The sequence below is a fragment of the Lissotriton vulgaris genome, chromosome 9, assembly GCF_964263255.1.
Source record: "Lissotriton vulgaris chromosome 9, aLisVul1.2, whole genome shotgun sequence".
NCBI classification, from domain to species: domain Eukaryota; kingdom Metazoa; phylum Chordata; class Amphibia; order Caudata; family Salamandridae; genus Lissotriton; species Lissotriton vulgaris.
In genome coordinates this window covers 13,487,699-13,502,353 of record NC_141697.1, presented here as the reverse complement: position 1 = coordinate 13,502,353, position 14,655 = coordinate 13,487,699, and the positions used below count along the sequence as shown (strand labels likewise).

Here is a 14,655-nt window from a genome sequence, read left to right as displayed (position 1 = left end):
CTAGGTACTGGGACTAAAGACATTCCTGCAATAATTGAATGCAGAAACCCGGTAAAGAAGTCCCCAGGAAAAAGTGAAGACCTGCTCGTGTACTAAATACAGGGATCTAAAGATATTATTTTTCAGGTATGTGGTTACTATGTTACCAGTGCTCGCAACAGATGCAAAGTAATAACTAAATAGGGCGAGACACTCTTAATATTATGTTCTCTGACAGGCTGATAATCAAGCAAACAACCTACTTGATACCTTGCGCAAATTTAAAGACGTAAGAAAACGCCTCAGATACGAGGAAGATTTTTCTCCTGTTTTTAAGTAAGTGCTACCAAGAAAGATTTCACCTTTTGTTTTAAACAAGAGATAGGTATGGTATAATACCCCCTAATGCATATACTATCCTTGTTCTAGAAATGATTGACACTGATTCGAAGAGAAACTGAAATTGGACAAATCTAATAAAAGAGGAAACCCCATAGCGAAAAGGTTGACGTAATAGCAATCCAAGTAAGATTGTCCTTCTAATACTCTCATGGAAATAGATAGTGACTTGGTATAAAGGGTGCCCAACACTGTATAGACTGTTATTAACTCTCAACTAGATATAATTTACTAATTGTATGTATTTATTTTTAGAAAGAAGATCAGTTGTTTTAATCCATAAGTCTGTCCTGAAGAAGGTGCTTAAAGATCTTAACGCACCGAAACGCGTTGACAAGGGACTTTCTACAAATCACGTATTTCGATGTTTCAATATTACTATTTTAATGTATAAAAAATATTTAATTTGTTTTTTGAGCATTGAACCAGAATAGGATTTGTTTTTTGTATTAGATCAGGATTGCTCTTTAGTATATGCTTGAAAGTAAATGCTTTGTTAGGAATTTTATACAAATGATTTTAACTGTATGAGAATAAAATGTTGAGAGAAAAAAGTAACTTCAGTGTTGTGCAGTAATAATTACCTAAAGCCAGTTTTTGAACACGAGTAACGTAAGACTAGTGTGTAGACCAGTTGGTCACAAAGCAAAAGTTAATGACACAGAAAGGAATCTCTTTTTGATACAGTAGCCATCTTAGGACACAGTCTTGAGTTCCTTGTCCTGGAAAAAAAACGTGAAAAAATATTTAAGATTTTTAAACAGGGTAACTAGCCCGACCAAGCATTTTCTTTAATGTTGTGAAGGGGCTGCAGGGATTGCAGCAATCCCCCAGCAACACTAACAAAGAAACAATAAGTCTCTGAGTCCTTAAATCCATGACCACAGGAGACCTTACCATATATTTTAAAGCATTCCTGGCTGGAGCTCTTGAGGTGGGTTCTATGGCTGCACTCTGTACCTTGAGAAATGTTTAAAAAAAAAACTCAATAAGACTATATTTCTCATTTAATGACAATTTCTTATTAAACAGTGAACTATGTGAGTTAATAAAATATACATTTCAATCACTCAGGGTTGGTAAAGTGCAACTACTCACCCATGAGGTCTCAAGGCACTGGGAGGGAGGGTGTTCTCCGTTGAGTACTGGGGTCATCCGAACCGCCAGGTCTTAAGGTCCTACTTGAACTGGGGCAATGTGGGAGATTGGCTACCTCCGCCGACGGCTACCTCCCCTCTTTCTCAGTTGACGCCGCCCGCATTTTTTGGGATATTACATACCAGCGTCAAATAGATGTTTTTTGATAAATAATGGGATAATTCATGATTCCTTTCTTTGGCTCAGGGATCTGAAGCCGATTTAATGTGTAAATATTTCAGGGATTTGATATATCTATTTGTCACGAATATTATCATTCTTTATCTATTCCTTTCTTCTTCACAGCATCACGCTACCTCACTTCTTCTTCCTTTGGGGCACTGTTATTATAACTTATAAATTGCAGTACTTACTCATTGTGATTAATTTACAGTGAGTTTGCTTTATTTCTTTGTTATTGTTGCTTTAAATAAATGTGAATAATGTCTACACAGTTCACGGGGACCATCATTTCATATACCATATAGCACCCAGGACCCGAGTGGATTTTTTTGGGTAAAACCCCCCCTCTTCTCAATCAATGAGTGTGTGCTTGACAGTTTTTCTGGATTTGATTGGGATCCATCTGAAAGTCTTTTAAAGCATGTAGAGGGTGTGAAAGCAGGTGGCGGTTCTTTGTGAGGGATGAGTCTAGTATGATGCATAGGTTTTGTGCATGGTCTGCCTGGGTGGGGGGATTTCCTAGGGTTGAGGGCCACCAGGAATCTTCCCATGCAGAGGGGGTGGAGCCAAGGATGAGGACTTCTGTCTTTTCTGAGTAGAGTTTCAAGCAGCTGTTCTTCATCCAAGTGGTGACGGCTTTCATCCCTTCTTGGAAGTTGTGTTTGGTGATGTTGGGTTCGTTGGTGAGGGAGAGGATCAGCTGGGTGTCGTTGGCGTAAGATACGATGTTGAGCCTGTGGTTCCTGATGATGGGTGTGAGGGGGCCATGTAGACATTAAAGAGGGTGGGGCTGACGGAGGAGCCCTGTAGCACTCCACAGTTGGTGTCTGTCGGTTCCGAGAGGTAGGGAGTCAGTCTGACCCTCTGAGTTCTGCTGGGGAGGAAGGAGCGAATCCAGCCAAAGGCCTTGCTGCGGATAGCAGCGCCGTGGATTCTGGTGGCTAGGGTGCGGTGGGAGATGGTGTTGAATGCCACTTAGAGTCCAGGACGATAATGGCTGCCATTTCGCCCTAGTCGACAATGGAGTGGATGTGCTGTGACGGCGGGTAGGGCGAACTCCGTGCTATGGTTGCCTCGGAATCCAGATTGGGAGATGTCCAGAGCATTGTTAGTTTCGATGAAGTTTGATAGCTGGCTGTTGATGGCCTTTTTGATTATCTTTGTTGCGAATGGAAGCAGGGAGATGGACCTAAAGTTCTTGAGGTCTGTTGGGTCTGTGGAGGGTTTCTTCAGGCAGGGGTTGACTGCGGCGTGTTTCCAGTCACTGGGGAAGGTGGGGGTCTTGAAGGAGTAGTTGATCATCCGACGTAGTTCGGGTGCAATGGTAGAGGCAGCTCTGTGGAAGATGTGGTGTGGGCAGGGTTCTGAGGGTACTCAGGAGTGGATGCTTTACATGGTCTTCAAGGTGTTTTCTGTCGTGCGCAGGATCCATGTTAGCAGGGACTGTTGGGTGGCATCACATGATGGGGGAGCTGGAGCGGTGAGGTGGTCTTGGCTTGTTGAAGTTGTCATAGATTATCATAATCTTATGGTGGAAGAAGGTATTGAGTCTGTTGCAGATCTCTTGGGAGGATGGGACGTCTGTTTCGCTACAGGATTTGGAGAATTGACTATAATTATTGGTTATTTTTTGACAATACATGTGCTTTATATATGTTGATATTTGATCCCTTCATAAAACCATATAGGCCCGCTTTTTATATTTCGGTGTTCTGACCCATGACAAAGTCAGTAGCTCTGCCCTGCTTAAAAAGATACCCCTTAAAATCAGCCATGCACTCCTACGGAGGTTTGGGCCCCAGGTATGCGCCCAACCCCCTGATGCGCATGGCTTGTGTGCAGCTGGTGGATGGGGTTAGGCACTGGAGGAGGTTGGGGGCAGGGCCTGGCCTGCTGCCAACCCTACACCACACATGGCCGACTGTGTGGTGTTGGATGTAGGGCCCGGCCATAAGCCAGATCCTGTGGCCATCCCTACTCAGAGCACAGCCAAAGGCCATGCATGTCATGGGGTTAGCTGCCTGTGTGGTGTTGGATGCAGAACCTGGTCAAAGCCTTTGTGCGTCATGGGGTCGGCTGCCCTCAGGGGGTTGGATGCATCATAGTTATTTCTGACAGATACATCTCCCTTGTGGATTCCTCACCATGTGAATATCCCCTTGCGTCAGCAACATTCGGAAATTCTTTTCGTAGCCTCGCGCCGACGTGGACTTGGACGTCATAGAGACACGGCATCGCACGCGACTCTGCTGATGTCAGCGACTCCCATAATAGGACCACGCCGGTGTGATGACATCAGTTCTCTTTTTTCCGCGTCGTCGACGCTAACGGTTTCGGGAATCTCAGTAGCCAACTGGTGACTTTGTTGCCTTTATATTTGCTTTTTGCTTCATTGTTTCTTGTCTCTTCGCGATGTTGACAAAGAAGACCGGCTTCAAGCCCTGCAGGGAGTGCGGGAAGATGATGTCCATAACGGATCCGCACGATGACTGCATCTGGTGCTTGAGCTCTGATCACGATGTGGATGGATGTTCATCTTGTCGGAAGATGAACCCGAAGGCCCTTAGAGAAAGAGAGACCAAACTCCTGGTAGCGAAGCTGAAGGCTGGCAAGGGAAAATCTTCAAGGTCTCGTTCTCGTAGGGCGAGGTCGAGGTCGAGATCGAAGTCTAGATCCAGATCTCGAGAGGAGTCGACTTCGAAGTCACCTTCAGACCATGCATCGAAGTCGAGGAGGAGACATATGAAGAAGCATGAGTCCAGACGTCATTCTGGTAAGGAGTCGGGCTTGAGGTCGCCGAAGAAGATACGTTCGAAGGTGGTCACGCTTGAAGTCTCTGATCATGAAGGTGAGACCTCACCTGCGGAGTCGCGGGTTCAGTCGCCTGCTCCGAGTTCGAATCCGTCTCCGGCGCCGTCCCCGGCCTGGGAAGAGGAAGAAGTTCAAGTGGATGCGGATTCTGCGCCTGTCGAAGAGCCGACTCCGAACCTTCCACAAGATCAGCCTGAGGCTTTTCAGCCACCCTTCCCAACCCCAGGCCAGGACCCATCAGCGTTTTTAAATGCAATGTATGGCGTCTTTACAAGGGCGTGGTACCCCTCTGGTGCACCTTTGGGTCCCACGGGTCCACTGGCCTTCAATTTAGGAGTTCCTCTCTCCTATACTCCTGCTCCATTCATGCCCTATATGCCGGCTCCGACGCCGCATTGGCGATTCCCGGCTCCGCCGAGGCCGTCAACGCCGGTTCCGGTGTCGCCCGCTCCAGATCGACCTCGAGAGCATCCCACTGGGCCTTCGAATTCGATACCGGCGTCGGTCCCGACTCCGTTGGGGTCGTTGGTGGATCCGACTGCGAAGTGTGTTAAGGAGAGGTCCAGAAGGGAGGCACAACGCCTTTTGGAGGAGCAAAGGTATTTAGAATCACATCCTGATATGGAGGAAGGTGAACTGGAGGAGGACTGTTTTGAGGATCTGGCTGACGCCGGTAGCTTGGATTTCTCTCCAGAGTGGGAATTGCCTTCGGGCTCAGATGCACCTTCAAAGGACGCCCAGCCCTATCATGTGGTGATGAGGAAGGTGGCGGAACTTCTGCAATTGACTTTACCAACGGTGGAGTTTAAGTCCAATCTTCTAACAGAAGTTTTACATTCACCTAGCTCTGTGGTGGAACCATTGCTACCGTTTAATGATGCCTTAACGGAACCTATTATGGAGGTGTGGAAAAAAACACTGTCAGCTCCTGCAGTATCTAAGAGTGTGGCTAAAAGATACAGGGTTGCACCTGAAGACCCTGCTTTTCTAACGTCTCATCCATCACCTGAGAGTCTAGTTATTCAAGCTGCATGTTCCAAAAAGAACGTGAGTGCCTTTCCACAAGTGCCCGGTGATAAAGAGGCAAAGAAACAGGATCAGGTGGCTAAAAAGACCTTCTCCTCTGCAAGTATGGCGTTGAAGTCTACTAATGCCACCTGCCTTATGGGGAGGTATGTGCATGCCCTTATTGATACTATGCGTACATTAGCTCCTAAGATCCCTGATGCCAACAGAAAGGATTTTGAGGAGGTTTTATCAGATGCACAGGCTGCGGCACGCTAAGTGATACAGAGTGGTCTGGACACTGCAGACTCGTGGCACGTATCATGGGCACGGCGGTTGCCACTAGGAGATCGGCTTGGCTGAAATCTTCAGACTTTTCGGCAGGTGTTCAGGCGGCCTTGCTGGATCTGCCGTTTGATGGATCTGGTCTCTTTGGCAAGAAAGCTGATTCGGCCTTGGAGAGATTTAAAGAAAGTAGAGCTACTGCTAAATCTTTGGGACTCCAGATCAGAGGCTCTTCGGCCAGGAAGTTCAGAGGTTTTGGACGCTCTTCCTTTCGGAATTACCGACAAGGTCAGCAGCAATAGCAGCAACAGCAGCAGCAGAATACCTTGTACAGATCTTACAGGGGAAAGCAAAGAGCTCGTCCTCGTGGACGTCAGGCCTCTTCCTCCTCCACCTCCTCCAATCCCCCAGCCTCAGAAAAGCAGCCCTAGATCCGCCATTCGGGATCATGCGGGTCCGGTGGGGGGTCGGCTTACCCACTTTCTACGGGATTGGGAATCGGTTACATCAGATCTTTGGGTTCTCAATCTCGTAGAAAATGGGTATGCCCTTCCCTTTCGGGAATTCCCTCCCAATTACCCTCCTTGCCAAGGTTTTTGCATGGAGGAACATCTGTTGCTTCTACAGGAGGAAGTGCAGACTCTATTAAGAAAGGGTGCGATAGAGGTGGTCCCAGAGCAGGAAAGGGGTCAGGGATGCTACTCCCGGTATTTCCTGATTCCCAAGAAGGATGGCAGACTTCGTCCAATCCTGGATCTCAGGATCTTGAATCTCTATCTGAAACAAGAGAAATTCAAGATGCTCACCCTGGCACAAGTTCTTCAAGCGCTGCTGGAAGAAGACTGGATGGTGTCGCTCGACTTACAGGATGCGTATTTTCACATCCCAATCCAGAAGTCGCACAGGAAGTATCTCTGTTTTACGGTGGGGTCGCAACACTATCAGTTTGCGGTCCTTCCTTTTGGAATTACTACTGCGCCTCGAGTCTTCACCAAGGTGATGGCGGTGGTGGCAGCACATCTCAGAAGGTCGTGGATTCCAGTATTCCCCTATTTGGACGACTGGCTAATCAAAGCAGAGTCGTCGGAGAGAGTGCTCCAGCATCTGCAGGAGACAACCCAGTTGTTGTACAGGTTGGGTTTTTCGATAAATGTACCCAAGTCTCACCTGGTGCCCTCCCAGCGCATCCTGTTCATAGGTGCTGTACTGGACACAACTGTATGTCGTGCATTCCCTCCTCCTCAAAGGATTTGCGACATTCAGGAAATGATTCCCTTATTTTTGAATGGAGCGGTCGTTCCAGTCCTGAAGGTCCTTCGTCTGCTCTGTCTGATGCCTTCATGCATTCCGTTGGTCAACCATGCACTCTGGCACATGGGGGCACTCCAGTGGTGCCTCCGCAGGCAGTGGTATCAGCACAACGGAGATCTCAGGGAGTCAGTGAGGATCTCCAGAGAAGCTGCAGCGGATCTGTCTGGGTGGGGCGTGGAAGGCAACCTGTCTCAAGGGAAGCCTTTTCATCTGCCTCCTCCGGTGGCCACAGTAATAACGGATGCATCCACTCTGGGGTGGGGTGCTCAACTTGGGGACCTGGAGGTCAAGGGTCTTAGGTCTCCAGAGGAAAGGTTACTTCATATCAACCTTCTGGAATTGCGGGCGATTCGTTTGGCGCTCAAGGCCTTCCTCCCTTCCCTTTGTGGTCGGTCAGTCCAAATCCTGACAGACAAAACGACCGCGATGTGGTACATCAACAAGCAGGGAGGAGTGGGGTAGCAGTGTCTCAGCAGGGAGGCTCTGCGGCTCTGGTCCTGGATTCAGGACCATCAGATTTGTCTGGTGGCAAATCATCTGGCCTGAGTTCTGAACGTTCGTGCAGACACTCTCAGTCTGCAACTCCTTTACGCGTTTCTCCCCATACCTTTGATTCCTCGGGTTCTGAGGAAGATTCGCCAAGACCGGGCCCAAGTCATATTGGTCGCCCCGGATTGGCCAAGAAGGGTGTGGCACACAGATCTTCTCCACCTCTCCTCTCACCCGCCGCTCCGTCTCCCTCTCAGGGCAGACCCCCTCTCTCAGATGTAGGGGTAGGTTCTACACCCCCACCTCCAGACATTACACCTTCATGCCTGGAGATTGAACGGGGCAACCTGAATTCCTTTTCTCTTCCACACAACTTGGTGGATGTCATTTTATCGGCTAGGCATTTATTCCTACAGATGGTCTAAATTTGTCACCTGGTGTGGAGAGAAGTCTGTAGATCCTTTGAAAGCCCATTTATCTGATATTCTCAAATTTGCTCTCTCTCTGGCGCAGCAAGGGCTTGCTGTTGCAACAGTCAAGGGTTATCTCTCGGCCTTGTCGGCATTTCTATGTTACAAAAAGGGGGTGGGGTCGCACACTACTCACACACCGGCGGAAGTTGCCCCTAAGGACTCTGGTCATTGTAGTAGAGTGTTCGCGATGCATCATCTTTCGATCTTGCTATCTTCGCTGTCTTCGCCATCCCTGGACACGTGTTTCGGGTTTTCAACCCTCGTCAGCAGGGATAGGCAGTGTTCTGGGGTCGCCGATGGCTGCCAATACCTGCCAGGTATAGTACCACTCCGGCGCGTAGGTGCTGGATCCCAGGCTCGTCAGCCCGCTGCTCAAGGGAGCTTTAAGTTACAAAAAGGGGGTGGGGTCGCACACTACTCACACACCGGCGGAAGTTGCCCCTAAGGACTCTGGTCATTGTAGTAGACTGTTCGCGATGCATCATCTTTCGATCTTGCTATCTTCGCCATCCCTGGACACGTGTTTCGGGTTTTCAACCCTCGTCAGCAGGGATAGGCAGTGTTCTGGGGTCGCCGATGGCTGCCAATATCTGCCAGGTATAGTACCACTCCGGCGCGTAGGTGCGGGATCCCAGGCTCGTCAGCCCGCTGCTCAAGGGAGCTTTAAGTTATGTTTGCCGGACCAGCCGTCCCTTTTCAAATCTCCTATAGTCTTAAGATTTTTGAAGGGCCTAACGAATACATTCCCTCCTACTCCCTTTATTGTACCTCAGTGGGACTTAAATCTTGTCTTAACCTACTTGATGGGTTCTCCCTTCGAACCCTTGCACAAGTATCCTATGAGGCTTTTGACTTTTAAGACAGTCTTCCTCATTGCAATTACCTCGGCAAGGAGGGTAAGTGAGCTTCAAGCTCTTAGTTCAAAGCCCCATTCCTGACTATTCATGCTGAGAGACTGGTACTTAGGACCAGGGCTGCTTTTCTCCCTAAGGTGGTGACTCCCTTCCACCTTGGACAATCCATTACCCTCCCTACCTTTTATCCTCCACCCCACCCTTCCAAGGAGGAGGAGAAGTTACACCGTCTGGACCCTAGGAGGGTACCTGGACAGAACTAAAGAGTGTCGTGTGGATGACCAGCTCTTCATTGGGTTCGCTGTCTGCAAAAAAGGAAGAGCGGTTCATAAAAGAACTCTTTCAAGATGGATCATCCTCTGTATAAAGATCTGCTACTCTTTGGCCGGTAAGGAGCCTCCAGAGGGTGTAAGGGTTCATTCTACAAGAACTAAGTCGTCAACCTCTGCCTTGTCTAGAGGTGTTCCTGTAGAGGATATTTGTAGGGCCGCAACTTGGTCCCTCCACACTTTCGCGAAGCATTACTGCTTGGATACCGAAGTGAGGAGGGACGGCCACTTTGCGGGCTCTGTCCTCCAGGACTTTCTGGTTTAGGAGAGTGGACACCCTCCTCTGGGAGTGGGGACTGCTGTGGGACTCTATTCACAAGGTGAGGAATCCACAAGGCAGATGTATCTATCAGAAGAACAAGTTACTTACCTTTGGTAACGCTTTTTCTGGTAGTTACAGTATCTGCCTGTGGATTCCTCACTGACCCACCCGCCTCCCCGTTGTCCACTCTTCTATACCAGAGAAACTGTTTTGTTTTGGTATTATGGTTAAAAGAAAATGTGTCATTTCAAATGTTTTCTTACATTTGCTTCACACTGTATGTGTGCTACCTTGACTTTCGTGTACTGTGCATACTATGTATGTTTCTACTGTCATTGGTCCGTCCGTGTGCCTCGAAGGCACGGAAAAAAGGGTGGAACTGATGTCATCACGCCGGCGTGGGCCTATTATGGGAGTCGGTGACGTCAGCGGAGTCGCGTGCGATGCCTTGTCTCTATGACGTCCAAGTCCACGTCGGCGCAAGGCTACGTAAAGAATTTCCGAATGTTGCTGACGCAAGGGGATATTCGCAAGGTGAGGAATCTACAGGCAGATACTGTATCTACCAGAAAAAGCGTTACCGAAGGTAAGTAACTTGTTCTTTAGGGCTCAAGTTATAGGTACTTACAAGGAGTAAGCATATAAAATATGTTTTATATGGCCTGGGGATAGTGAAGTTGCACATTTCACTTCCCTAATTCATTGTTGTAAAGTGCTTCCCAAAATCGACTTTTGTGCGAGGAGCACTGTGGAGTGAGGCTCTGCAATATTTTCACATTCAGAACCCCTACAGTCTCCCCTAGGTGTTCCCGGCGTGGGGGTCCTGTAGATATAGGCAGGGTCCTTATAAAATATGTTTTATAAGCCCGGGTGTTGGAGAAATTGCCCAGTTTAATCTCCCCATTGCAGATCCGCAACCACATAGGTTAACGTGGCATTCAGTTATTAATTAATAACTCCTCCCAGGAAACACATACAATATAATTCAAGTACTCGGTATAATGGTATTGATAAATACAACAACATAATGTTATTAAATTCATCCTAAAATGTACAGACAAGAAGTTATAAGACTTTTTTTGTCTGTAAGCCAAAATTCAGCCCTCTAGTGCTCTAAGCTGATTGGCCAGAGTTAAATAGATTAGCCAGGCTGCTTTGATGAAGTGATAATTGGCACTTGGGGTGAAGACCCATCCTGGGAAGAGATGGTTCTGCTGCATAGGAATGCCAGAGCAAGGGGGGGGGGGCGAGTTGGAAACCGTGATCTTCAAAAGAAGGAGGGTACAGGCAGAAGAAGCCAGTTTCATTTACACCCCTCTCCTCTGAACCCCGCCTGATGGCAGGCTTAAGGAAGGAATGTGCAGATGCCAGGAGGAGGGAGAATATGGAGATGAGCCATCCTGGAGGTTGGTTTAGCCAGCTCTTGCCTCTCTGCTGAGACCTCAGCCATATTGGATTTTGGAGAAGAAGTGTTTTCTTGGTGACCATTGTGCCACACTTTGGAGCGAATGGTCATGCTCTGGGTGTTGTCCTGCGCCTCATTGGACAGGAGTGCCCTCCTGTGTGACCCCAGAGAACACTGAATACGTACATGAGAGGGGCAGAGCCTCTCAGCCCTGTTGCTTGAGCCTCAGAGAAGAAGAAGGATTTGCCAAACTGTAAACTTGATTTACACCATCAGGCCCTGCTTTCCGACTGACTGCACCTGCTGCATTATCTGGAACTACAGCCCTTTTGATGTACCTTTCTTCAAGAGGAATAAAGAGTGAACGTCACTCTGGAAACTTGATTTGCACCATCAAGGCCTGCATTCTGATTGACTTCACCACTGCTTTATCTGGAACTACAGCCCTTTCAATGTACCTTGTTTAAAAAGGAATAAAGAGTGGACTCCCTGCAAGCTACAGGTTAACAGAGCTCATGTGAATCAACTCCACCAAGAGCCTCCTGCCTGGAGTGTATCCAGTCGACCTTTAAGGGTTTTGTCTAGGTGCATTGTGGGAATTGTGGTCCAAACCTTTCAGAATGTTTTTGGATAATCCAGACCCTTGGATTGTGTTTTGGATACTGTGGACCCTCCCGAAGAACTTCAGAAAGAAGTCCCAAAAGTTTGGGAAAGTTTGGTGATGTTTTGTGAAAAAGCTTCAGAGGGTGACTGGACTCACAGAAAGGCAATCCGACAAACCCTTTCTTAATCCGGCCTGCAGGAGAAGGCTGCATGATGCCTGGTGAGAAATCCTCCAGAAAAGTTCCTACGGGTGAAGGTAAAATCTTGACCGAGCCTCCCACTTAGTGTATCCCACCAGGGGTCCATCGCGGTCAGCCTCAAACTTTGACTGTATCCCAGTCAGAGGTGACCAAATGTCCAGAAGTGGCATTATTGGTTTCTAAGCTCTAGAAAGTGTTGAATCTTTAAAATATCATATCTCTGGTTCCCTACAGTGTTTTCTAATTTTGGTTTCATTTTAAAGATACAAATATTCCCTATTTTTATAAATTGGTGTTGGATTTGTATTGTGTGTTGTGGCTTAATTATTTACTGAATTGATGTTTTTAAATGCTTCACATACCTGATCATTTTCTGTGATCTATTATGAGCCTTAGACCACGTGAGTGGCCTTATTGCCAGTGGTAAATATATATTTACTACTAGTAATAAGCCACTTTTCAACACTTCAGATAACTGTGACTGGTGAATTTCAATATTTTTTGTTTGTTTATAACAGTGTTTTAACTGCCATTTTCACCTAACTAAAACTTCCCTCTAACCTTTGTTTTTTTTAGTGAATTTCTAAGGTTTATTTATAATGGAAAGTATGATATTAATACTATACCTAATTATAGAGTTACTTTAACCTTTGTTTTTTTTCTTCCAGTGAATTGTTAGAGTTTATATACTTATCTTGATGTTATTTTCTCCTATTGGCTATTTTTGACTGTTTTGTTGACAATATTAATTCCATGATATGCTGGTACAATACCAACTGTTACTTCATGCTCTGATAGTCTGTGCTCTGATAGTCTAGTCTGTGCTGTTATAGTCCGTGCTGTTATAGTCTGTGCTGTTATAGTCTGTGCTGTTATAGTCTGTGCTGTTATAGTCTGTGCTGTTATAGTCTGTGCTGTTATAGTCTGTGCTGTTAAAGTCTGTGCTGTTATTGTCCGTGCTTTGATAGTCTGTGCTGTTATAATCTGTGCTGCTCCTGTCCGTGCTGTGATAGTCCGTCCCCTGATAGTTTGTGCTGTGATAGTCCATTCCCTGGGAGTCCGTGACCTGGTAGTCCGTGCCCTGGTAGTCCGTGCCCTGGTAGTCCGTGCCATGGGAATCCGCGCCCTGAGAATCCGCGCCCTGAGAGTCCATGCCCTGAAAGTCCGCACCCTGAGAGTCCATTCTCTTGGAGTCCATGCTCTGATAGTCCGTGCTCTGGGACTCCATACTCTGAGAGTCCATTTGCTGGTATCCCTTGCACTGATGCTCTCTACTCCGATACCCATTTGTGCTGATGCTCCATATACCAATAATCCATGCACTACTATTTCATACCTTGAAGCTCTATAAAGTGCAGCTCCATTCACTTATATTTATTATTGCGTCCATATTCCTTGCACTGATAGTCAATAGATTTCTGATTGTTTTTTTTTTTTACAGAGTTTCAGATATGGCTGCCAGACGGAACCCATTACGCTTTGGGCAAAATCATTTGGAAGAAGAAAGAATGCGGGCCCAGCTGGAGCGAGTGCAGCAGCAGTTCCAGAGAGATTTTATAGCAATTAATGACCTGTGTCTTGATGCTCCCAGCCCACCTCCCCAGATAGAAGAGCGACCTCTCAACCATGCAATTCATCTCCGTCCTCATCTTACTAGCAGTTCATGGGCCCCAGAGGCACCATCAGAGAATGCCAATTTAGCCACTACCGAGAAAGCTTTTGAGGTTCTTGCCAAGTGGCTGGAGGGTCAGGAAGATTCCCATGGTGGGGAGAACCAGGCTAGTGATGGAAGACTTCCAAGCCAGGGCTCTCTACCGCTTAAAAGGGAGACCAGCAGTAGAACAGCAGCTGAGCGTAAGCCAAAGAAGGGCTTAGGAAGAGAGAAGTTACAGAAGGAAATCTCGCCTGTCTGTAAGCGTGAAATGAAGCCCGCAATCTCATCTCTGTTAGGTACCATCAAGGGAGTCTCTGTTTGTTCTCGACCAGAGCCTCCTGCAAAGCCAAGATCTTATAGACCTCTCTCCCCAGCCCATCCACCTTCTCGGAAGCCATCAGGGTCCTTGCAGACAAAGAAGCCGGTTCCTGTGGCAGGGCGTAAAGTTTCCTACCAGAGTTCAAAGGTCAAGGAGAAGTGGCAGAAGATCGAAGAGTCCTCCAGCAGTGCCTCTGAAAGTGATGAGAGCAGCTCCACAGGCTCCGAAAAGGATACCTTCCAGAAACGTACACGAAAAAGAAGGAGGATAAAGTCTCAGATGAAGGACCAAGTGCTGCCTGATCCAGCCACAGAAGGACAGAAACAGCCACTAAGAAGAGGGTCTGGTCTGACCTCTGTCCCATCTGCGAGTTCAGTAGCAGTTCTGTCTACAATGAAGCTGGCCACAGCGGACCCAGACCAACCTCCGGCAAGAATCAGCCATGTTCAGCTCAATAGTGCAGAGGAGCATCCGCCCTCTTCCAGACTGAGTCTCCAGGCACAAGACTCCGCTGGACCGGGTGATCTTCAGATTCAAAGCCACCATGGTCAGCTCACTGGGATGGCGGAATGGTCTTCCTCTCATGTGCAACCCTTGGCCGTGCTGGATCGCGCAGAAGAAGGCCCTTCTCATACTTGGGATAGCCGTGTTCAGCTGAGTGGACTAGAGAAGCATCTTTCCAGACCGGTGTTGCCGGTCAGGGCTAAAGCTCGGTCTGTGGATGAGATCATTGCCTCCCTTCGCTCCCCGAGCCAGACACCGGCTCTGTCTGCTTCAGACCTGATGATCAGAGAGCTCATGGAGAGCATCCTGGACCAGAACCAGAGGACTGTGATGGAGGTGAGTGGAACCTGTCAATGCTGCCGCTGGGACGGCCTTTCTCTTTCCATTCTATACTTATTTTTTCTTTCTTTCTTTCGTTCTCTTTTTCTGTTACTCTGCTCTTCTGTTTATAGA

General features: G+C 47.6%; 1 protein-coding gene across 1 annotated transcript in view; it reads left to right on the top strand.

The window, feature by feature from the left end:
* Positions 1-13,171: 13,171 nt before the first annotated feature.
* The window catches only part of TTC6 (tetratricopeptide repeat domain 6), a 1,229,706-nt gene continuing 1,228,222 nt past the window's right edge, over positions 13,172-14,655 (top strand). Inside the window, exon 1 of the mRNA XM_086936916.1 lies at positions 13,172-14,538. Coding sequence (XP_086793042.1) covers positions 13,177-14,538 — 1,362 coding nt within the window. The 5' untranslated portion in view covers positions 13,172-13,176. The remainder of the gene's footprint in view (positions 14,539-14,655) is intronic.